The 26,486-nt window shown below is 41.6% G+C and overlaps 1 protein-coding gene across 2 annotated transcripts in view; it reads left to right on the top strand.

Moving 5' to 3' along the window:
* The first annotated feature begins 16,633 nt into the window (after positions 1–16,633).
* Positions 16,634–26,486, top strand: part of LOC118385150 (gamma-aminobutyric acid receptor subunit beta-4-like) — a 48,188-nt gene continuing 38,335 nt past the window's right edge. For both annotated transcript variants that reach the window (XM_052521055.1, XM_052521056.1), the window contains exons 1-2: positions 16,634–17,754; positions 19,093–19,187. In XM_052521055.1, coding sequence (XP_052377015.1) covers positions 17,675–17,754; positions 19,093–19,187 — 175 coding nt within the window. In that variant the 5' untranslated portion in view covers positions 16,634–17,674. The remainder of the gene's footprint in view (positions 17,755–19,092; positions 19,188–26,486) is intronic.

The raw sequence follows: 26,486 nt of genomic DNA on the forward strand, positions 1-26,486 counted from the left end.
GGGAAGTACAGGTGGACTAAATGGTGTCTGGAGGGAGCTGGGCCTGTGGTCAGGCAGGTATGGGGAAGTACAGGTGGACTAAATGGTGTCTGGAGGGAGCTGGGCCTGTGGTCAGGCATGTATGGGGAAGTACAGGTGGACTAAATGGTGTCTGGAGGGAGCTGGGCCTGTGGTCAGGCAGGTATGGTGAAGTACAGGTGGACTAAATGGTGTCTGGAGGGAGCTGGGCCTGTGGTCAGGCAGGTATGGGGAAGTACAGGTGGACTAAATGGTGTCTGGAGGGAGCTGGGCCTGTGGTCAGGCAGGTATGGGGAAGTACAGGTGGACTAAATGGTGTCTGGAGGGAGCTGGGCTTGTGGTCAGGCAGGTATGGGGAAGTACAGGTGGACTAAATGGTGTCTGGAGGGAGCTGGGCCTGTGGTCAGGCATGTATGGGGAAGTACAGGTGGACTAAATGGTGTCTGGAGGGAGCTGGGCCTGTGGTCAGGCAGGTATGGGGAAGTACAGGTGGACTAAATGGTGTCTGGAGGGAGCTGGGCATGTATGGGGGTTATTGATCACATCACAATAATAACATTCAGGGTTACTGAGTATGGCTGGGAGGGACGCACAGAGAGATTTTGCCGTTTTTTTGGCAGTTACACCAGTAACTGCTATTTCCTGCAATTTTGAGAGAAAAAATAGCCTTATATGATAACAAGTAAACAAAAAAAATGCAATAAAACATTGGTGTAGGGAAGAGTGAGTAGTGCCAACACCAGCATCAGCACATACTGTAGGTATTCTGTGTGCCTGACTTAAACTGTATGTTCCTTCAGTGACAACGTTGCAATGTATTGGCCTCATTGCTGTTCCAGTATTTGTAAGGACGAAATGTTACACAATCAAAAAGTATATAAAAATATCATTTTTAATGACTTCATGTTTTTTGTGCTTCCATTTGGAGCCTATTGAAAATAGTTAGATAGCATGGTAGTTGAATACATTATTAGATAGCATGGTAGTTGAATAAATTATTAGATAGCATGGTAGTTGAATAAATTATTAGATAGCATGGTAGTTGAATAAATTATTAGATAGCATGGTAGTTGAATAAATTATTAGATAGCATGGTAGTTGAATAAATTATTAGATAGCATGGTAGTTGAATAAATTATTAGATAGCATGGTAGTTGAATACATTATTAGATAGCATGGTAGTTGAATAAATTATTAGATAGCATGGTAGTTGAATAAATTATTAGATAGCATGGTAGTTGAATACATTATTAGATAGCATGGTAGTTGAATACATTATTAGATAGCATGGTAGTTGAATACATTATTAGATAGCATGGTAGTTGAATAAATTATTAGATAGCATGGTAGTTGAATACATTATTAGATAGCATGGTAGTTGAATAAATTATTAGATAGCATGGTAGTTGAATACATTATTAGATAGCATGGTAGTTGAATAAATTATTAGATAGCATGGTAGTTGAATACATTATTAGATAGCATGGTAGTTGAATAAATTATTAGATAGCATGGTAGTTGAATACATTATTAGATAGCATGGTAGTTGAATAAATTATTAGATAGCATGGTAGTTTAATAAATTAATTAGATAGCATGGTAGTTGAATAAATTATTAGATAGCATGGTAGTTTAATAAATTAATTAGATAGCATGGTAGTTGAATAAACTAATGAGTGAGATAGCATGGTAGTTGAATAAATGAATTAGATAGCATGGTAGTTGAATAAACTAATGAGTGAGATAGCATGGTAGTTGAATAAATGAATTAGATAGCATGGTAGTTGAATAAACTAATGAGTGAGATAGCATGGTAGTTGAATAAATTAATTAGATATCATGGTAGTTGAACAAATTCATTAGATAGCATGGTAGTTGAATAAATTAATTAGATAGCATGGTAGTTGAATAAACTAATGAGTGAGATAGCATGGTAGTTGAATAAACTAATGAGTGAGATAGCATGGTAGTTGAATAAATTAATTAGATAGCATGGTAGTTGAATAAATTAATGAGTGAGATAGCATGGTAGTTGAATAAACTAATGAGTGAGATAGCATGGTAGTTGAATAAATTAATTAGATATCATGGTAGTTGAACAAATTCATTAGATAGCATGGTAGTTGAACAAATTCATTAGATATCATGGTAGTTGAATACATTATTAGATAGCATGGTAGTTGAATACATTATTAGATAGCATGGTAGTTGAATACATTATTAGATAGCATGGTAGTTGAATAAATTATTAGATAGCATGGTAGTTGAATACATTATTAGATAGCATGGTAGTTGAATAAATTATTAGATAGCATGGTAGTTGAATACATTATTAGATAGCATGGTAGTTGAATAAATTATTAGATAGCATGGTAGTTGAATACATTATTAGATAGCATGGTAGTTGAATAAATTATTAGATAGCATGGTAGTTGAATACATTATTAGATAGCATGGTAGTTGAATAAATTATTAGATAGCATGGTAGTTTAATAAATTAATTAGATAGCATGGTAGTTGAATAAATTATTAGATAGCATGGTAGTTTAATAAATTAATTAGATAGCATGGTAGTTGAATAAACTAATGAGTGAGATAGCATGGTAGTTGAATAAATGAATTAGATAGCATGGTAGTTGAATAAACTAATGAGTGAGATAGCATGGTAGTTGAATAAATGAATTAGATAGCATGGTAGTTGAATAAACTAATGAGTGAGATAGCATGGTAGTTGAATAAATTAATTAGATATCATGGTAGTTGAACAAATTCATTAGATAGCATGGTAGTTGAATAAATTAATTAGATAGCATGGTAGTTGAATAAACTAATGAGTGAGATAGCATGGTAGTTGAATAAACTAATGAGTGAGATAGCATGGTAGTTGAATAAATTAATTAGATAGCATGGTAGTTGAATAAATTAATGAGTGAGATAGCATGGTAGTTGAATAAACTAATGAGTGAGATAGCATGGTAGTTGAATAAATTAATTAGATATCATGGTAGTTGAACAAATTCATTAGATATCATGGTAGTTGAACAAATTCATTAGATATCATGGTAGTTGAATAAAGTAATTAGATATCATGGTAGTTGAATAAATTAATTAGATAGCATGGTAGTTGAATAAAGTAATTAGATATCATGGTAGTTGAATAAATTAATTAGATAGCATGGTAGTTGAATAAAGTAATTAGATATCATGGTAGTTGAATAAATTAATTAGATAGCATGGTAGTTGAATAAAGTAATTAGATAGCATGGTAGTTGAATAAACTAATGAGTGAGATAGCATGGTAGTTGAATAAATTAATTAGATATCATGGTAGTTGAACAAATTCATTAGATAGCATGGTAGTTGAACAAATTCATTAGATATCATGGTAGTTGAATACATTATTAGATAGCATGGTAGTTGAATACATTATTAGATAGCATGGTAGTTGAATACATTATTAGATAGCATGGTAGTTGAATAAATTATTAGATAGCATGGTAGTTGAATACATTATTAGATAGCATGGTAGTTGAATAAATTATTAGATAGCATGGTAGTTGAATACATTATTAGATAGCATGGTAGTTGAATAAATTATTAGATAGCATGGTAGTTGAATACATTATTAGATAGCATGGTAGTTGAATAAATTATTAGATAGCATGGTAGTTGAATACATTATTAGATAGCATGGTAGTTGAATAAATTATTAGATAGCATGGTAGTTTAATAAATTAATTAGATAGCATGGTAGTTGAATAAATTATTAGATAGCATGGTAGTTTAATAAATTAATTAGATAGCATGGTAGTTGAATAAACTAATGAGTGAGATAGCATGGTAGTTGAATAAATGAATTAGATAGCATGGTAGTTGAATAAACTAATGAGTGAGATAGCATGGTAGTTGAATAAATGAATTAGATAGCATGGTAGTTGAATAAACTAATGAGTGAGATAGCATGGTAGTTGAATAAATTAATTAGATATCATGGTAGTTGAACAAATTCATTAGATAGCATGGTAGTTGAATAAATTAATTAGATAGCATGGTAGTTGAATAAACTAATGAGTGAGATAGCATGGTAGTTGAATAAACTAATGAGTGAGATAGCATGGTAGTTGAATAAATTAATTAGATAGCATGGTAGTTGAATAAATTAATGAGTGAGATAGCATGGTAGTTGAATAAACTAATGAGTGAGATAGCATGGTAGTTGAATAAATTAATTAGATATCATGGTAGTTGAACAAATTCATTAGATATCATGGTAGTTGAACAAATTCATTAGATATCATGGTAGTTGAATAAAGTAATTAGATATCATGGTAGTTGAATAAATTAATTAGATAGCATGGTAGTTGAATAAAGTAATTAGATATCATGGTAGTTGAATAAAGTAATTAGATATCATGGTAGTTGAATAAATTAATTAGATAGCATGGTAGTTGATTAAACTAATGAGTGAGATAGCATAGTAGTTGAATAAAGTAATTAGATATCATGGTAGTTGAATAAAGTAATTAGATAGCATGGTCGTTGAATAAAGTAATTAGATATCATGGTAGTTGAATAAATTAATTAGATATCATGGAAGTTGAATAAATTAATTAGATAGCATGGTAGTTGAACAAACTAATGAGTGCAATAGCATTTTTTTAACTAGGCAAGTCAGTTAAGAACAAATTCTTATTTTCAATGGCGGCCTAGGAACAGTGGGTTAACTGCCTGTTCAGGGGCAGAACGATAGATTTGTACCTTGTCAGCTCGGGGGTTTGAACTTGCAACCTTCCGGTTACTAGTCCAACTCTCTAACCACTAGGCTACCCTGCCGCCCCATATATCCACAAACATCTTAGTCAGAGTGTGAATTATAACGTAACATTCAGGGGGTATCAATTTTGCGCTTGCACCCAAAAAATAACGTGCATTATAGTATTTTTTTTAATGGCCTTTTAATCACAGCCAGTCATGATGTTTTCATCTGATTGTCAAACAAACTACGTTAAAACAATACTTCAAATAGTAGACTACCTGCTCATGTTCATCCACTCCAAAATAACTCCAGCAACCAAACAGTGCACTTTTTTTCCTGATCCTAGAAAGTTTGTAAGATCAGTACAACATGCTATGAGAAATGAGGGGCATGGTGTCCTCTCACCCAGGAAACGGTTTAGGTTGAGGAAGTGGGTCACAACAGTGCGTAAAGGTTTACCTTCAGACATGTGTTTAAATGTTTAATTTCTTACCGACACTGGGGGTTTTTGAGCTTTGCTATTGGTCTATTTCTCTGCTGGCTTTTCTCCCACTTCTTATGGAGACTCTTCGGGTAGGCTCGCTCAATATAAATGGCGCCAGAGATGCGGGAAAGAGGAGTGTGTTGGGTGAATATGTAAAACAAAAAAAAGTACAGGTGTTGTTTCTGCAGGAGACGCATAGTGATGTGGTGAATGAAGTTGATTGGGGGCTCTGGTGGAAAGGGGCAAGTGTGTTGAGCCATGGGACAAATCTTAGTGCAGGGGTGGCAGTCCTTTTTGCACCAGGTCTGGCTGTAAAAATGTGCTCCTCAGAGGAGGTGTGTAGGGGTAGGTTGCTTGTTGTTAAAGCAGAAATTAACAACATGTGTTTTGTCTTTATAAATGTGTATGCGCCTAACACAGGGAGAGAAAGAGGGGTTCTATTTGGGAGTCTTAGACAGGAACTCTCAAAAGTAGCGCCTGAGGAGACGCTGGTGATCGGAGGTGACTGGAACTGTACAATGGATTTTTACAAAAGACAGAAATGGGGAAGAGCCTCATTCAGTGTCAGTGGGAGTGTTAAGGGACATCTTTAATCAGTTTGACCTAGTGGATGTTTGGAGAACTAAACATCCAAACACAAGACAGTATACGTGGGTGAAGGTTTTTGGGGCTAGGGTGAGTGCAGCTCGACTTGATCGTTTTTACATGTCCAGGAATCAGAGCAATAGGCTGCTGGGTGCTACCATTCTCCCAGTGGGGTTTTCGGATCACCACATAACCATGGCTCGGCTGTCTATTTCACCAGGACCCCGGCAGGCATCTTATTGGAAGTTCAATGTAAAGCTCTTACAAGATGACACTTTTTGCTCAGGTTTCCAGACTTTTTGGGAAAGATGGGGGCAGCGAAGAGAGGATTATGAGTCTCTGAGTCAATGGTGGGATGTGGGGAAAGTGCAAATTCGGCTTTTCTGTCAACAGTACACAGCTCTCTCATCCTCAGAGGCTAGGAGAGTATTGGGGGAACTAGAGCGGTGTATTAGTGAGATGGAGGTAGAGATGGTGGGGCAAGGCAATGTAGGCCTCCAGGCTAACTTAGCCAAATTACGTAGGGACCTGGGCAGTTTTTTCCAGGTTAAAGCAAAGGGAGCACTTGTAAGAGCTAGGCTCTCCATGCTCAAGGAGATGGATGCTCCCAGCTCCTTCTTCTTTGGTTTGGAAAGACAGAGCAGTGAAGCCAAGAAGGTTATGCATTGTCTACGGCTGTCTGATGGGCGGGTGACCTCTGTGGTGGGGGAGATGCGGGAGCGGACTGTGGAGTTTTATACTGAATTGTATAGGGCAGAAATGTGTGATCCTATGTGTGCTCAGGTCTTGTTCGCAGGACTCCCTAAGCTCTCTCGGGCACAGAGGGATGAAATGGACATTCCTCTGTTGTCACATGAACTGGCAGAGGCAGTAACCCAGATGTCCCCCGGTCGTGCACCCGGGGTTGATGGACTTCCAGTGGAATTTTACAAAAAAATCTGGGGAACAATTGGACAGGATTTCTTTTGCGTGTTGCATGAATGCGTCGGGGTAGGAGAGTTGCCGATGAGCTGCCGTCGGGCGGCTCTGACTCTCCTGCCCAAAAAAGGGGACTTGTGTGAACTTAAGAACTGGAGGCCTGTGGCATTACTCTGTGCGGACTACAAGATTTTTGCCAAGGTCCTCTCTAACAGACTGAAGTCCCATCTGGACTCTATAATACACAAGGACCAGACATATTGTGTACCGGGACGCTCAATCACGGACAACTTGTTCTTGATTAGGGACATGTTGGACTTGTCGAGAGGTTCTAATGTGAACTTTGGACTGGTCTCTTTAGATCAAGAGAAGGCTTTTGATAGAGTGGATCATGAGTATCTGTTTAATGTGATGTCTGTGTTTGGGTTTGGGAAGAGTTTTGTGACCTGTGTGAAGCTGTTGTATGGTTAATGCCATTAATGTCTCTGTTGGAATGTCTGTGTGACAGGTTGGGGGTGGTTTTTGCTGTTGGGATGTTTTTAATGGGATACAGGTATTCGAGTAAGGAGAAAGAAAAATGTGTTTTGTTAAATTTTCTGTTTGCTCAGGCAAAGTTAGCTATTTGGCTAACAAGGAGGAACAGGGTCAAAGGTGGGGGGATAACAGACCCTTTACTACTGTTTAATGGGATGGTCTCTGCGCGCCTTAGGGTTGAGTTTGAGTTCTATAAAATGATCAAATGTGTGGAGATGTGTGGAGATGTTTGAGGAGATATGGTGTGTTGGGGGGGCTGTCTGTATTGCTGGGGAAGATGTTTTGGATATACGGTTGTAGGAGAGGGTTTTTGTGTATGGTGATTTGTATCATGTGGTAGATGGAAAGGTGAGTATGGTACATGTATGCAGTACAGGATATATTTGTATTTTTTTATTTTAGGAGTGGGGGGTGAGTTTTAAATTAATTGAGAATTTTTCAATAAAGAAAGACCAAAAGTCAAAAGTCTCTCTCTCTCTCTCTCTCTCTCTCTCTCTCTCTCTCTCTCTCTCTCTCTCTCTCTCTCTCTCTCTATCTCTCTCTCTCTCTCTCTCTCTCTCTCTCTCTCTCTCTCTCTCTCTCTCTCTCTCTCAATCAAGTGACATTGTTTGGCTCACTAAGACTATTCAAAGTACTGTACATGACACTTGATGTCCAAGTAGCATCTCATAGCATGTATTAAATAACACTGTGGTCATTTATTTTGAATTGTAATGTTATTATTCAGACTCAGTCCTCGAAAGGTATTTCATTTTGCAGCAGTCCAAGTACATACAGACAAGATCAAGTCGAAAGTAATTTCTCTCTGTCATTTTGCTTCAGTTCCTCTTTATTGGCACTAAAAATTTTGCCGTACCATTGCATTTATAGCACTCAAACTAATGACCTGATTCTAAACCTCTTCAAAGCAGGTTTTAAGGTCACAGCTACAATGAAGTCCCCTTTAGAGCAGACCCCTATGGGGGGATTCAGCTGGCTGTGGCTGTCACAGGGTTGGCCTACAGTACACCACATTGTTTATTATTGGCCTTTACAATGTCTGTTCTGTCTAAATAAAGTGAACTGAACCCCTCATGTCCCATCAGGCCTTGCAACAGGGACCAGGGAGAGACTAGCGGGGTCAGTGAGTGCATGTGGAAACTCATCAGTGAGATAATACCCTGAGCAGAAAGCCCAGAGCATACATCAATTATACAACCATTGATTTTCACATTACTCTCTTTCTTCCGCCCAGGCGCTAGTTGTCAGGTGTGACTTGAGAAAAATCGGTGTTTTTCAATCCCTGTTTCAATCCCTGTTGCTCCATAGAGGTCTACTGGAACTCTCTGTTCCTTATGGAGGAGAGAAAACTGGAAGACAAATGACAGTCTAACCCTGGAGAGATGGACTAGAGCCCTTTACACAACAATGTGACCTTGCCTATTCCTCTATCGCGCCAATGTAACCCTGCCTATTCCTCTATCGGGCCAATGTCACCCTGACTATCAATCTATCAGGCCAATGTCACCCTGCCTATTCCTCTATCAGGGCAATGTCACCCTGCCTATCCTGCTATCGGGCCAATGTCACCCTGACTCTCACTCTACCAGGTCAATGTCACCCTGCCTATCACTCTATCAGGCCAATGTCACCCTGCCTATCACTCTATGTATCCCTCTATCAGGCCAATGTCACCCTGCCTATCACTCTATGTATCCCTCTATCAGGCCAATGTCACCCTGCCTATCACTCTATGTATCCCTCTAGCAGGTCAATGTCACCCTGCCTATCACTCTATGTATCCCTCTATCAGGTCAATGTCACCCTGCCTATCACTCTATGTATCCCTCTATCAGGCCAATGTCACCCTGCCTATCACTCTATGTATCCCTCTATCAGGCCAATGTCACCCTGCCTATCACTCTATGTATCCCTCTATCAGGTCAATGTCACCCTGCCTATCACTCTATCAGGTCAATGTCACCCTGCCTATCACTCTATCAGGTCAATGTCACCATGCCTATCACTCTATGTATCCCTCTATCAGGCCAATGTCACCCTGCCTATCACTCTATGTATCCCTCTATCAGGCCAATGTCACCCTGCCTATCACTCTATGTATCCCTCTATCAGGCCAATGTCACCCTGCCTATCACTCTATGTATCCCTCTAGCAGGTCAATGTCACCCTGCCTATCACTCTATGTATCCCTCTAGCAGGTCAATGTCACCCTGCCTATCACTCTATGTATCCCTCTATCAGGCCAATGTCACCCTGCCTATCACTCTATGTATCCCTCTATCAGGCCAATGTCACCCTGCCTATCACTCTATGTATCCCTCTATCAGGTCAATGTCACCCTGCCTATCACTCTATCAGGTCAATGTCACCCTGCCTATCACTCTATCAGGTCAATGTCACCATGCCTATCACTCTATGTATCCCTCTATCAGGTCAATGTCACCCTGCCTATCACTCTATGTATCCCTCTATCAGGCCAATGTCACCCTGCCTATCACTTTATGTATCCCTCTATCAGGCCAATGTCACCCTGCCTATCACTCTATCAGGTCAATGTCACCATGCCTATCACTCTATGTATCCCTCTATCAGGTCAATGTCACCCTGCCTATCACTCTATGTATCCCTCTATCAGGCCAATGTCACCCTGCCTATCACTTTATGTATCCCTCTATCAGGCCAATGTCACCCTGCCTATCCCTCTATCAGGTCAATGTCACCCTGCCTATCACTTTATGTATCCCTCTATCAGGTCAATGTCACCCTGCCTATCACTCTATGTATCCCTCTATCAGGTCAATGTCACCATGCCTATCACTTTATGTATCCCTCTATCAGGTCAATGTCACCCTGCCTATCCCTCTATCAGGCCAATGTCACCCTGCCTATCACTCTATGTATCCCTCTATCAGGCCAATGTCACCCTGCCTATCACTCTATCAGGTCAATGTCACCATGCCTATCACTCTATCAGGTCAATGTCACCATGCCTATCACTCTATCAGGTCAATGTCACCCTGCCTATCACTCTATGTATCCCTCTATCAGGCCAATGTCACCCTGCCCATCACTCTATCAGGTCAATGTCACCCTGCCTATCACTCTATCAGGTCAATGTCACCCTGCCTATCACTCTATGTATCCCTCTATCAGGCCAATGTCACCCTGCCTATCACTCTATCAGGTCAATGTCACCATGCCTATCACTCTATCAGGTCAATGTCACCATGCCTATCACTCTATCAGGTCAATGTCACCCTGCCTATCACTCTATGTATCCCTCTATCAGGCCAATGTCACCCTGCCTATCACTCTATCAGGTCAATGTCACCCTGCCTATCACTCTATCAGGTCAATGTCACCCTGCCTATCACTCTATGTATCCCTCTATCAGGCCAATGTCACCCTGCCTATCACTCTATCAGGTCAATGTCACCATGCCTATCACTCTATCAGGTCAATGTCACCATGCCTATCACTCTATCAGGTCAATGTCACCCTGCCTATCACTCTATGTATCCCTCTATCAGGCCAATGTCACCCTGCCTATCACTCTATCAGGTCAATGTCACCCTGCCTATCACTCTATCAGGTCAATGTCACCCTGCCTATCACTCTATGTATCCCTCTATCAGGCCAATGTCACCCTGCCTATCACTCTATCAGGTCAATGTCACCATGCCTATCACTCTATCAGGTCAATGTCACCCTGCCTATCACTCTATCAGGTCAATGTCACCCTGCCTATCACTCTATCAGGTCAATGTCACCCTGCCTATCACTCTATCAGGTCAATGTCACCCTGCCTATCACTCTATGTATCCCTCTATCAGGTCAATGTCACCCTGCCTATCCCTCTATGTATCCCTCTATCAGGTCAATGTCACCCTGCCTATCCCTCTATAAGGTCAATGTCACCCTGCCTATCCCTCTATCAGGCCAATGTGACCCTGCCAAAACAGATGTATCACAGGAATCATTGAGTAGCTTGAAAGAGAAGATCAACACAAGTTAATCTGTGCTGTTTGTTGGAAAGAGAAGAAAAGTATAGCTTTTTAGCTAATCAAAGACAGTTTGTAGAAATGTCCCCTATTTTTTATCAAGCATGATCAAGGGACCTCTCTGTAAGGAATGAGATGTAGTAGCATGTAGATGTTGCCTAGTTTGAAGGCACAGTGCAGTCAAAATTTGGTTTTGCCTGTGTTATGTATCATACTGTACAGTGTTATTTCCTCATAGTTGCTGGTTAAAAATACAATTTAGTTTACACAGGACTTCTAATCAGCAGGTTTTGCATGGGTGGTGTTTTGGCTTGCCTGGTTTTGGCTTGCCAGGTTTTGCATGGGTGGTGTTTTGGCTTGCCAGGTTTTGGCTTGCCAGGTTTTGGCTTGCCAGGTTTTGGCTTGCCAGGTGACATACCACCAGGCAGTATAAGTTAATAGACCAATAACAAAGAGATAACGTCTCGTTTTCAGGTTAGTATCCCTCCTGTTATTCCCCTCCAATTAGGTTCCTCACTCAGACCACACCCAGACAGAGTCCTAGCAAAATTCTTAATGAGAAATTGTTTTTACTAGAAAGTTATTTTTCTTGCAATTTGACCATTTTAATGTAAAACTATTAGAAACATGAAAATGGCTGCATTGGGCCTTTAAAAAATGATGGAGGAATTGTATTCCCTATTCTTTACAATTCAAAAGCTTAACGTTGGAAAGCAATTGGGATGACACAGGCTAGAAAACAGATCAAAGTTCATGGGAAGCCTTCCCCTTCTTTCTTTTTGCTTCTTCCTTCCTGATTAGGCGTTCCTGTATATACAGTGGGGCAAAAAAGTTTTTAGTCAGCCACGAATTGTGCAAGTTCTCCCACTTAAAAAGATGAGAGAGGCCTGTAATTTTCATCATAGGTACACTTCAACAGAAAATCACATTGTAGGATTTTTAATGAATTTCTTTGCAAATTATGGTGGAAAATAAGTATTTGGTCAATAACAAAAGTTTATCTCAATACTTTGTTATATACCCTTTGTTGGCAATGACAGAGGTCAAACGTTTTCTGTAAGTCTTCACAAGGTTTTCACACACTGTTGCTGGTATTTTGGCCCATTCCTCCATGCAGATCTCCTCTAGAGCAGTGATGTTTTGGGGCTGTTGCTGGGCAACACGGACTTTCAATTCCCTCCATAGATTTTCTATGGGGTTGAGATCTGGAGACTGGCTAAGCCACTCCAGGACCTTGAAATGCTTCGAACAAAGCCACTCCTTCACTGCCCGGGCGGTGTGTTTGGGATCATTGTCATGCTGAAAGACCCAGTAATGTTTCATCTTCAATGCCCTTGCTGATGGAAGGAGGTTTTCACTCAAAATCTCACGATACATGGCCCCATTCATTCTTTCCTTTCCACAGATCAGTCGTCCTGGTCCCTTTGCAGAAAAACAGCCCCAAAGCATGATGTTTCCACCCCCATGCTTCTCAGTAGGTATTTTTTCTTTGGATTTTTCCTTGTCCTCCAATCACGACGAGTTGAGTTTTTACCAAAATCTTATATTTTGGTTTCATCTGACCATATGACATTCTCCCAATCTTCTTCTGGATCATCCAAATGCTCTCTAGCAAACTTCAGACGGGCCTGGATATGTACTGGCTTAAGCAGGGGGACACGTCTGACACTGCAGGATTTGAGTCCCTGGCAGTGTAGTGTGTTACTGATGGTAGGCTTTGTTACTTTGGTCCCAGCTCTCTGCAGGTCATTCACTAGATCCCCCCGTGTGGTTCTGGGATTTTTGCTCACCATTCTTGTGATCCTTTTGACCCCACGGGGTGAGATCTTGCGTGGAGCCCCAGATTCGAGGGAGATTATCAGTGGTCTTGTATGTCTTCCATTTCCTAATAATTGCTCCCACAGTTGATTTCTTCAAACCAAGCTGCTTACCTATTGCAGATTCAGTCTTCCCAGCCTGGTGCAGGTCTACAATTTTGTTTCTGGTGTCCTTTGACAGCTCTTTGGTCTTGGCCATAGTGGAATTTGGAGTTTGACTATTTGAGATTGTGGATAGGTGTCTTTTATACTGATAACAAGTTCAAACAGGTGCCATTAATACAGGTAACGAGTGGAGGACAGAGGAGCCTCTTAAAGAAGTTACAGGTCTGTGAGAGCCAGAAATCTTGCTTGTTTGTAGGTGACCAAATGCTTATTTTCCACCATAATTTGCAAATAAATTCATTAAAAGTCCTACAATGTGATTTTCTGGATTTTTTTCCTCTAATTTTGTCTGTCATAGTTGAAGTGTACCTATGATGAAAATTACAGGCCTCTCTCAATTTTTTAAGTGGGAGAACTTGCACAATTGGTGGCTGACTAAATACTTTTTTGCCCCACTGTATTTCCAGGGATTCTTGGCTGGGCTTAGACGTCGCTGTCCATTATATTGTGGTGCTGAACTTCGGGAGTCCCATTGTGGCGCTGTCCATGGTGCTGAATCTCTGATCGCCTCCATCAATGGTTTGTTCCCTTCAGCACCATCAGACCTTTTTCTCTTGTGACAAAGTCACCACCGCTAATTCCACAGAAACATTGCAATTGAACAGTTTATAGATGAACACATCATAGTAAAGGAGATGTTGAGAGAGAAGTGCAACATGGTTTTATGTATGTCATTATGCCTAGGCTAAATTTAAAGTGCAATTAGCAAAACACAGAGAGAGGAATATTACATTCATTCCTCTCTCCACAGGGTGGTAAAAGCAGAAAACCGCACATAATCTACCTACAGTAGTTAGGTGATTCCACAGCTTCAATATTTCATTAAGATGCTGTTTGTGTTGTTTTGGTGTGATTTGAATGTTTGGAACAGATGAATAACAAGAGAAAAAGAGAGAGCAAGTACCTGGAAGGCCGCAATGCATTAAGAATGTGATTCTATTTATATCGGAGGACTGGGGTGACCCAGTAACTCACATGCCTTATGGAACATGTGAGAGAAGGAGAAAACGAGCAGAGATCATACATATCTCGAGGCTTGGATGGCCCTACCAGGTGCTGTGGTCAGGTGACCCCGGAGCCCAGGGTTCCAGCCTGCATGGATGTGCTTGCGGGAAAAGACAAGTGGACAGAAGCGTTGATTTTGTGTCCCCCAGAGACGTTGCCCAGGGGGTTCCGTCTGCCACATTGTGTGAGATGCTCTCTCGCTCTTTCCACATACTAGCGCTCCAGCGATGCTGACCCTCAACCTTCCTCTGCCACAGCACACAACCCAGCCTGCTGAAGACCTGTTAAGGGTTGTCTGAAAGGACATAAAAGGAAAATCAATTTAAATGTATTTTAAATAGTTATTTTCCACCTTTTCATTTTTTGGGGGGTTCAGGAGCAATATAATTTTCAATGAACTAATCATCTCCTTGCAAAATATCATGGAATAGTGTGTAACAAAATGACAAGGATATTTTCTTTTTCCCGCATATAGTCTACTATATGCCAACCCTAAACATATACCAGCACATACAGTAGTAAAAAACTCATAGGCCGAAATGTAATAAAACACTTGTTGAAAATGTTTGACATAAAAATGTTTGAGATTCAACAACCAAATTGTGTGATGTTTACAAAGTGAAAGTGTGTTGCCAACAATGCATTTCAGTGATGCATGTCTAAACAGCAGGCCTGACTTTGTTCATTGGGTCAGGAAAAATAAGTACCTTGCCTTCTTTCGCTCTCTCTCTCTCTTTTTTCTTCAAGAGTGCCTCTTAAGTTGATATTTTTACAATCACATAGGAAAATTAATTAGTTAAATGTATTTTATAAACCATATACATATTCAACATCTTGGTCTCTTCAAGACTGTATAGATGAATTAAATTGTTCATGCAACAAATATAATTAACATTTCAAATGTAAATGTAGAGGCTGAAATGAAAGGTTACTGAAATGTTTCCAGATGTATTGCCATGGATTAAGGCGGCATAAGTGTATAAAGGCTCGCTGCTAATCGAGATCTGCGTCAGCTATTGACACATCTGACAATGCGCAGTTCACCACAGGAGGCTGCTGAGGGGAGGACGGCTCATAATAATGTCCGGAACGGAAGGAATGGAATGGCATCAAACCACGTGTTTGATGTGTTTGATACCCTTCCACCCATTCTGCTCCAGTCATTAGCACGAGCTCGTTCTCCCCAATGAAGGTGCCACCAGCCTCCTGTGCTGTCCACTAATATTGTTTAGCTGTTTTAACATTTGTACTTGATCATCACCAATCAAGTTGATGATGCTGAGAAAGCCCAAATAGTTGCTGGTTTGACCTCAACATCCATCCATCACCACTGACAGAGTGTCTCGCTAGCACAGATCTTCAATACGAACTCTTGTCCTACTTGGTGTGCACATAAGTTACGGTACGTTTGTTCTATTATTTTTGTTCTATTTCAAAGCTCCCCCCATGTATTACACCATGTTACTGTCATGATGATGAGGTGAGATGGGGAGTTACAAACTGTTTGGTAGCCATAACAGGGGAGGCCAACTAGTTTCATTATTGTGCAATCAAATAACAAGTTTGTCTCTGTTAAAACACTGACAAAACACAAACGTGTGGTGAGGTTTGAAAACAAGCTGAGACAGAAAGGTGACTGAAACTGTTAGCCATCGCAGCGAGTTTAGTCACCTCTGAAATGCAGGGGAGGCCAAATAGGGGAATTACTGCGCAGTGGGAAAACATGTTTGTCTCTGTTAAAACACTGACAAAGAGAACAAGATGTAATTAAATGAAAATATCATTCACAAGGTATTCCTGACCCATCACATCACTGAACCCTAATTGTTAGTTCAGAAATATGTTAACATTTGGAAGTATGGTTCACACAGGGGCCTATACATCAGTCAAAGTCACCCTCTCTGTCCCAGAGACCACACGGTAGTGGCAGAGGTCCTTTAAATGAGCCTTTGCACATAGCCTTCAAAACACCACAACTGCATCAGTGGTTGCTGGGTTGCTTAGCAACTGGACAGCACATAAGATCCCTGCAGAAAGCCTACTCTTCTATATAAAATACATATTGTCTGATTGTAGCATGTGATGTGCATATGAGTAATGATATGATTATCATTCAAATAAATACTTTATACAATTGTTTCATGCTATTAAAAGTATTGATGCTCAAGGGGCTGCACGAGTGTGTGTTTCCTTCAGTGAGTAGCCTATGAGTGTTGCTGTGTGTTCAAATATGTGGTAAAGTGGTATAAATGTATGAAAACGCATCGGGACACACTCGCAGCATTCTAATGGGTTGCAGGGGGAATATAATCATATGGGCATCATATCTCTTCATTCATTGGCGATTCAGTGGATAGGCTGCTGCTGAGATTTCTCCTTCGATTTCAGATTTGTTTTATTTCATTAAACATGAGGATTTTATACAATGCACTAGGAATAACTTATTTCCCACGAAATAGTGTAGGCTACAAGGGAATTTCAACACTTGTTTTCACCAACAATGCTCTTGTGGGTGTTTCTCGATCTGTGTCATTATTTGCTCAGCGCTTCGAGGAGAAGATGAGCGAAACATGTTAAGGTATTCAATCGAGAGATAAGGTTGGAGAACGGAGATGACTGGGCTTTTCAATAGGTTATCCTATTTGACATTAAATCCGATGTTGTGATACATGCACTGGCCGATATATATGACGGGTCATCCATATTTCTCTGGATCTAATTTTTTCACCAGAGGGGTGATATAGCCTGCTCTGACGTCTGCATTAGATATTGCCCAGTGCATTTGTTTCTTCTTCAGTGACTTTGAGTTGAGAGAAGCAACTCTACATCATCATCAACAAAAAGGGAATGAAGATTTCATTTGTCATTTTTTTACCCTCCGCTGCCCCTCACCCCCCAACGTTTACAGCTAAAACAAATCCTTAAACACATCATAGCCTACATTGTGGAACAATCTATAGAGCCGGAGAAACGCTGGGACCATGTTTATTCGGCAGGTTTGGACTGGGAAATTGCAACTGACAATTTAATCAACAAGACGCTGCTGTTCTTTATAAATCGTCTCTCATTTTTGCCGGACTTTTTAGTTTTTAAGGAAGACGACTTGTTATCACTTTTTGAAAGTCTTCTGTAGGCAGTTTTGAGCAAGATGTCGGATCTTCTGGTGTTGGTTGAGGGGGTCTGTGACCTGCACGGATTTCCATAGCTTGGGAAAACAGCTGGGACCAATTACGAGGTTTAAACACACGCATGTTTTTTTATAAAGCCATTACATGAACAAATGTATTTTTTTCAGCAAATTATTTGAATTGCTTTTTTAAAACTTTCTTTTCACAATTTTCTTTGGACCACAGGCGGTTGGATTATTGAAACTATATAAGGATTTGTGGAAATGTTGGGTCCTCAAGAAGATAAATTATGTGGAATTTTCTCTGCTTTGGCGGCTCTGTCCTTCGTTTGCTTTGCTCAAAGGTAAGCGAGCATTCTAAGATGTATTTCCATAAGAGCAAAGGCTTATCATAAATATGTTTTTCTAAGCACCGACATTAAGGCGACATTACTCATATTGCACTTATACCAAATCCTTTTCTGCGGCGCACGCGCTTGTGTGTGGGAGCAAGAGGTGCGCGTGCACACTGTCTATTGTAAAATGCACTCCTTGATCCAAATTGTAAATAGCGGCTAATTGGCTGGGGCGAGTATCAATCCTATTAAATAGATAGTCATACTGAACATACCCGATAATTAGGCAGTATTAAGGCTGGATCTATTAAATTAGCCATATCATTGATCAATCAGCATGACTAGCTGTGGATGTTGCCAGAGGAATGTAAGCCACGTCCTTACCTTCATTTAATACATGAATATTAACTATAGACTGTATAGGCCTACTACCAATTCATAATTGATCAGCTGGAGAAAATCAAACCAAAACGCCTGTCACTCATTTAAAGTAGGTCATCATCACTTCAACACATACGGTGTTTTTAAATTAGATGAAACCTTTTAAATTCAATATTCACACTACTCTTCAGTCCTTCAATATTGCGTATTTTGAGCACCTGTAACCGCCCTATGGGAGATGGTGAAGTAGGCTTAGCTATAGATGGACGATTTCTTGACCAATATAGGCTTTGTCATGTTCAGTGTAAATGAAGACATACATGTAGGCCGATAAAAACAAGGTCTATATTCACCACGTTACCATGGTATATTCCCAGCTGGGCTACAATGCATTATTTTTTAAAGAGACTGATAACATTCTCCCGCTAATCAAGTAGAGTGGGCCCCAAACTGGGTCTTCCATTTTGCCATTTCGATTTCATAGAGGCCTTTCATGACAGGAAATATACGGGAAGTTCGCATTAATTACACTTCACACGCGCATACAAGCATCGACAAATCTGCTCTTTGATTTCATACTTGTTATTGCCTCATGAATCATGTGGTTAATTACATTGTTATTCAGTGTTAACAACTAACATATCAGGCCTTTCGTTTAATTAGAGCTATTATCTCAAAATACTTCTGTTTTCTCATGGTCCTACTGACACTGACATGTATTTAGATAGGATAGAGGTGAATAAGAGTGGAATCTTTAGCATGCTAGGTGTTTCCAAATTCAGATCCCTTCAAGACAACAGGCTTACCAATTAGAAATGTTGAAATCATCTTTTAGGTTTGGTATTGAATATTGAGCACGTTGAATGAAGGCTGCAAGTGAATTTTGAAACTGGCTAACTGAGCTTCAAGTTGAATTTCCACTCAAGGCTCCTGACAGGGTCTTAAAACTGTGATGTCTTTCCTCAGCACCTCCACTGGACAAACTGGAATATCTGTGGCCAAGGCCACAGTGGACAAGTTGCTGAAGGGGTATGACATCCGTCTAAGGCCTGATTTTGGAGGTATGTGCGATATACTGTACCTGCCCTGTGCTGTGCTTGAAACTGAAACCCCACTCCCCCTTCATCAACGATGTAGGCTATTGGTCATTATTTTCCTGAATCCAGTTGAAATGTTAGCCTTTGGAACAGCAAAGGCAGATGCTTTGAGGTGACTGCAACCATCTCATTGCTATGCATCTATTCATCACCACATGTGGAAGATGTATACTTCTCTAGAAGTGGGGCACAAGCATAGAGAACCAGTCTAACACTATGTTTCTTGGCATGGAGCTATATTGAAGGATTGTGAACCAAGGGTTGCCCATGTACACAAAGTCTTTGGAATAGAAAATGACAACAAACTTCAGAAAGAGGCTTCGATGCAGCTCGTGCCAAAAGCAATTAATAGTAGGGTCTAGTATACTGTTATAACCATAGAGAACAACATAATGGGTTGAAACACTAGTCTCTCTCTCTCTCACACACTCTCACTCTCTCTCTCCTTCACTCTCTCTCCCTCGCTCCCACTGTCTCTCTCTCTCTCTCGTTCTCTTTCTCGTTCTCGTTCTCTTTCTCTCTCTCTCTCTCTCTCTCTCTCTCTCTCTCTCTCTCTCTCTCTCTCTCTCTCTCTCTCTCTCTCTCTCTCTCTCTCTCTCTCTCTCTCTCTCTCTCTCTCTCATTTAGCCTGCTGGTCATTAGTGGGAGCAGAACCTTTGAATGATGCTTTGCTTAATGGTCTACACTTGAGATCACCATAAAACCAGTGCAGGAAGCTTTTTCTCATCCAGCTCTGTCCCTGCTTTGCAGCCCTAGTCAGTTCCTATTGCTCCTCCACACTGCAGCACACTAAGTTGTTAGTCTGAGTGTCCCGGGCAGGCAGTGGCAGCGCCTCTTCCTCCAGCCACGGCTGCCTCAGGCCAGGGAGCTGTAGTCCATCACATCCTGATAACTCCATCATCAGTCAGCCACTTCTCTCCTGACACAACTGCTGATCAACTTCAGCTCCGGAGAGCCAAAAGAACTTGGCCTGCCTTTTAACTGGTGCCCCATGCTGGACTCTGACAGTGTGGCTATTGTGTTGTAAGTCTGAACCAGAATAGAGAACTCCCAGCCCAAACCAGAATAGAGAAAATTGGCTTAGAACACTATCCTTGTTGAAGATAGAGCCTGTAGTTTAAACGGTTGCCCAGGGTGCTGCCGTGGGAACCAGTTGATGTGTGGTGGCCTTAACTCTGGTAGCTCCGCATGAAAAGCTCAGGCGGCACTCACTCCACACAGCCCCCTGTCCTCTCTCCTCTTCATTGATCTCTGAGCCAAACTGGAATTCAACTGACAGAGCCCTAAAATGGTCAACACAGCCCAACGCCAGGCTTTCACACACTATCCCCCCACCACCACCCCAACAACCACCTCCCTCCACTACTCAGGGGGATCATATCAATGGGATTTCATTCTCTGTGCTTTTGTTTAAGGACAAACTAGTAAACCTTGACGTTGTAGCTTGAATGACAACTGAAGGGGTGAGTTTATTTACATACAGTACAGAGTACGATTAGCAAGGTAAGCAAAATGGTGAGACCACAGTATGCTAAGATAGTATTATGACACAGCCTAGAAGGTCGTCATTGTAAATAAGAATTTGTTCTCGACCGACTTGCCTAGTTAAGTAAATAAAACAATTGCACTCCTTTATTTTTTTGTGTGTAGATGATTGGCTTTGGCTCTTACTTCTCAACAAATAGCCCATGGATGTCGTGTACTGTCTGACTGCGAACGAGCCTTTGCTAAGCAGAATGCAAACCACCCTGGTGCTCTGTTGAATCTGATTATGCATTGAGGTAACTAGACAGTGCTTGATGATGATGATGATGATGATGATGGCCATGGTGGTAAGGTCAGTGGTTGGTTTATAGATGGCATTCAATTCATTGTATTGCTATATTTCTATACATTTTTCTAGATTTGGCTTTGACTAATATTACTTGACAATATAGGAAGAAATATTTAGAGAAGGAAATGAAATAAAGCGATAGAGAGAGAGAGAGTTTATGATGGTAATCATCTCTTGTCGCTGTCCCTTCTTAGAGTAGAAAGTGAAGTGCATTTCAGAAATGTTGTTCATTTCTGTTGTTTCAAGCCTCTTCATTCCCTTTTTAAAATGCTACCAAGTCCATGGGCTATTTGTTTTCACTCAACCGTAAATGCTGTTGTGTAGTCAATATGCAAATGTGTGCCATTGTCAACTGCTGTTTTACATTTAGACAAGAATCTCTTAAATCATAAAGTACACTGCCATCTCTAATTGAACACGTGTTTTTATGCACTTATGGACAGATATTGTATGGATTTATATAAAATTCCCACCATAAAAAATGAATTGGAATCAGCTATTGTCTCAGCGATGCTGCCACTAAAGTGATTACCTTCTATAAAGGCTTGATTTACAACCTCTATTATCATGTCAGCTTTCAACAACCTTGATTTTTATGAGATTGTGGTTTCTCATTTGGAGCCAGGCCTTTCAACAAAGACAGCCCCATGTGACCCCACACACGGGCGGTCTCATGATGACAGAGACCATTTAAGGTCATCTCATACAGAACATATCCCAAAGTTTAATTAGTAAAACTGAAAAGGGAAGCAGTTGCCTGGATACCCAACATGTCACACCCAAGGCCAGGATACACAAAGTGGGATTTTCACCCCTTTAGTTTTGTGGTTTGAAAATAGGGTCTGTGAGAAAGGTGTGGTGTGGCTTCCACAGTGACTAATGTGTTGCACTTTAATATGTTTGAATTTCAACGATGTGAGGACACGTCACCATCCCTCTGTCACTGTAGGGACTTCCAGCGCTGGGAGCATGTGGACAGTACTAAAGCCCCTCCCACATAAATGCAGGCACTCTCTCTCTCTCTCTCTCTCTCTCTCTCTCTCTCTCTCTCTCTCTCTCTCTCTCTCTCTCTCTCTCTCTCTCTCTCTCTCTCTCTCTCTCTCTCTCTCTCTCTCTCCCTTTTTCTCTCTCTCCCTCTCTCTCCCTCCCTCTCTTTCTCTCTCTCTCTCCTTTTTTTCTCTCTCTTTTTTCTCTCTCTTTTTTCTCTCTCTCTCTCTCTCTCTCTCTCTCTCTCTCTCTCTCTCTCTCTCTCTCTCTCTCTCTCTCTCTCTCTCTTTCTCTCCCCTTTTCTCTCTCTCTCCCTCTTTCTCTCTCTCTCTCTCTCTCTCTCTCTCTCTCTCTCTCTCTCTCTCTCTCTCTCTCTCTCTCTCTCTCTCTCTTTTTCTCTCTTTCTCCCTTTCTCTCTCTCTATCTCTCTCACACACACACACACACACACACACACACACACACACACACACACACACACACACACAGAACTAACAGTCTAATTCTAACCCTTTTCATCCCCATCTTAGTCACCATACCATCTCGTTCCCTCTCTCACATAAATACATGCATGCATACACACTCCCTCATACACACTCCTGACCACTCTCTCCGTCACACACGCGTCACTCATGCAGGGAAGCACACACATGCATACACATACGCACACATGCACACAGACACATACAGACACAAGCATATACTCACACGCACACTCACGTACACACACACAAGCAAGCTCTGACTGAATGAGAGGCTGCCTATCACTTTGCATCAGAGGATAATTTTGTACGGCGATCTCCTTCCTAGTCGGCTACCACCAAGATTAGAATCTAAAGTGTACATCCCAGATGGCTATATCTCACTTTTCAGTCAACCTTAACCAGGGGGATAGAATGCTACTGTAGCTGCTGAAGTACAGTACATGTTGTCTTTTGGTGGTTTTAAAATATGTTATGATGAGACACACAATGCAAGTTCAATACTGTTAGGAAGCCAGGACTTCTGACAAACCATTAGGCCTGTAGTATTCTTTTAAACGTTGTGATCTTCATTCAGGACAGGACAAAAAAATAAAATAATCATTCAAAATCCATCCAAATTCGAAGCTTGACATTGTCTCATAGTCAATAATAGCACGATAACCACTTATTAGTTGTCTTAAAAAAATTCCAAACAATGTTGTCCAGTCTGCCAAACCATCATGTGATCACAGTGGTCAGATGGTGATATCAGGAAATAAGTGCTGAATAATTAAGGCGATGGTTAAATAGGGAGAGCCCATAGAAATGACACCATGAACTGAAAACCGCTAATTACATTATCTTTGAGCTGCTCACCATTGGGAGTTTTAAGTGGCCTCAACGGACTGTGTGAAATCTAATAAAAACCAGTGGTCTGTAAATGTACCAGTAAGTGTTTTTCTCTATGTTAGCTACATCCTCTACCATTTGAGCGCCATTGGCAGTTACTTTTAAAAAGCTTCATTTCATTTATAGGCATTTTTGTATCTCACTCTGTTTACATGTCCATCTTCAATATCATTATGTATGTAGACAGACTTCTGTGAAACTGTATATAGGAATGGATATGGTATTTCTCTACCGCAGCATGTTTTGTCAACTTGATTCTGCTGCAGGGTTTAGCTGGAGGTTGTTGAACAGCTTGGTCTGTTGTAGTAATATGTGTGTGTTCATAGAAACGTGTTGCCGTACTATACTTCATGCTTCCATATACTGTAGATAACTGTGTACTATTATCTCAAGGTTGAATGAAGAACTTAGAACTTGGGCCATACACATTTGTTTTATATGTCCATTTCCGTTGCAGGACCTATATATAAGTGGAATGGACCTGCGTGTCTCAGACAAATGGCAGCCTGGGGGGGGAGCGGAACTCATTAGGGATGTGACTTAACAGCCCTAGCCACAGACAGGGGCGGCCAGGCCACAGAACAACACTGACCCAGGGCTTCTGGGTCCTCCTGGTCCCTTCCCACCATGCATCTGTAACACAGATGAGACACCTTTATAAAGCATGAGTCATTTATTAGGCATTATAAAGCACATGGATGTATTCGTATTTTATTCATATTTATTGCTCATTATACATGCCAAATGCAACCTATATAGCATTTATATTATAAAAGGTAACAAAATGGAGGGTATTGTGTAATGCTATCATAGTCAGGGAGATGACTGCTACAATGAGACCTGTTTTGTAGTATGAGGGCATCACACATTGTTCTCTATCCTCTGGTGATTGTTGTTTCATGGATTGACTAAACCACAATACCTGTTCTCCCAATACTGTACTTCCAAGAAGTCATTTTCTTTATCACTTTGCTAAATGCTAGTTGACCTCTCAGTGAATACTTGATTTTGTTAAAGACCATGCTGCTATGCTGCCACACATGGAATTTATGGGTTGCTTTGAGATAAATTCTCTCTCTCATGTTGTGTTATCTCTTTCTGTTGCGAATCTCTGTTTAGACTGCTAGTTTGTTCTCTACAGCTGTGTAATGATGCTGTTGGATGTCCTGGCTGCTGCTCTCTCCTGTCTGTGGGCCGTGTTGGTGCTTGGCTGTGGATGGGAGACGGGGAGACCGGAGCATGGCTTTGCCTCTGCCTGTGTCTCTCTTGTCTCTCCTACCGTCATTGATTTTGGTAGGTGTGCAGTGTTCTGGATCTTACAGATGGGAATTCAGTGTAATGATCTCTCACAAGAGTTGCAAAACAAAAAGCGAAGCCCCGGCCGGGTCAGTGCCAAGCGGCGAGATTGCCCAGCTTAGCACTCCCCTTCGTCCCACACCCCTCCCCCCCAGAGAACGTACTTTAAATCTAGCTGTCATCACCGCTCGTCTAGGCTTCCACCGCTAACAAAGCTTGAAATGGAGGTGACATATCACTGGTGCTGTGAACATTCCCCTCTCACCCCTGGGCCCAGAGCTAGGCATCCCTGTGTGCGTGCGTGCGTGCGTGTGTGTGTGTGTGTGCCTTCATATATGAGAGCAGACAATGGAATGGAGGTTATATAAAATGGAGTAGCATTGTCTTTAGACAAATAATGACAATATGGTATGAAAGACTCTGCTATTTAGTGGAAGTTCAGTGCAGGCCCAAGGGGGTTACTATGTTGTATTTGTCAGCATGCCCATCCTTAGTTTTCATCCCTACAACTGAAAGGTTGTGGGGATGACACGCTCTCTTCCTGTGTAGGTGCCTCTGTTGCCCGGCTGGCCTTCCTGTGGAGCCAGATTCACAAGCTGCCCTGTAACAAACCTTCTTTGATGACTCCCCTGAGCATGTACTGGGGGTTGGTCTCAGTCTACTGTAAAGCTCCTGTCCTGGGGGTTGGTCTCAGTCTACTGTAAAGCTCCTGTCCTGGGGGTTGGTCTCAGTCTACTGTAAAGCTCCTGTCCTGGGGGTTGGTCTCAGTCTACTGTAAAGCTCCTGTACTGGGGGTTGGTCTCAGTCTACTGTAAAGCTCCTGTCCTGGGGGTTGGTCTCAGTCTACTGTAATGCTCCTGTCCTGGGGGTTGGTCTCAATCTACTGTAAAGCTCCTGTACTGGGGGTTGGTCTCAGTCTACTGTAAAGCTCCTATACTGGGGGTTGGTCTCAGTCTACTGTAAAGCTCCTGTCCTGGGGTTGGTCTCAGTCTACTGTAAAGCTCCTGTCCTGGGGGTTGGTCTCAGTCTATTGTAAAGCTCCTGTACTGGGGGTTGGTCTCAGTCTACCGTAAAGCTCCTGTCCTGGGGGTTGGTCTCAGTCTACTGTAAAGCTCCTGTCCTGGGGGTTGGTCTCAGTCTACTGTAAAGCTCCTGTCCTGGGGGTTGGTCTAAGTCTACAGTAAAGCTCCTGTCCTGGGGGTGGTCGCAGTCTACTGTAAAGCTCCTGTCCTGGGGGTTGGTCTCAGTCTACTGTAAAGCCCCTGAATTGGGGGTGGTCCCAGTCTACTGTAAAGCTCCTGTCCTGGTGGTTGGTCCCAGTCTACTGTAAAGCTCCTGTCCTGGGGGTTGGTCTCAGTCTACTGTAAAGCTCCTGTCCTGGGGGTTGGTCTCAGTCTACTGTAAAGCTCCTGTACTGGGGGTTGGTCTCAGTCTACTGTAAAGCTCCTGTCCTGGGGGTTGGTCTCAGTCTACTGTAAAGCTCCTGTCCTGGGGGTTGGTCTCAGTCTACTGTAAAGCTCCTGTCCTGGGGGTTGGTCTCAGTCTACTGTAAAGCTCCTGTACTGGGGGTTGGTCTCAGTCTACTGTAAAGCTCCTGTCCTGGGGTTGGTCTCAGTCTACTGTAAAGCTCCTGTCCTGGGGGTTGGTCTCAGTCTACTGTAAAGCTCCTGTCCTGGGGGTGGTCTAAGTCTACTGTAAAGCTCCTGTCCTGGGGGTGGTCGCAGTCTACTGTAAAGCTCCTGTCCTGGGGGTTGGTCTCAGTCTACTGTAAAG

The sequence above is a fragment of the Oncorhynchus keta genome, chromosome 6 (assembly GCF_023373465.1).
Source record: "Oncorhynchus keta strain PuntledgeMale-10-30-2019 chromosome 6, Oket_V2, whole genome shotgun sequence".
NCBI lineage: Eukaryota > Metazoa > Chordata > Actinopteri > Salmoniformes > Salmonidae > Oncorhynchus > Oncorhynchus keta.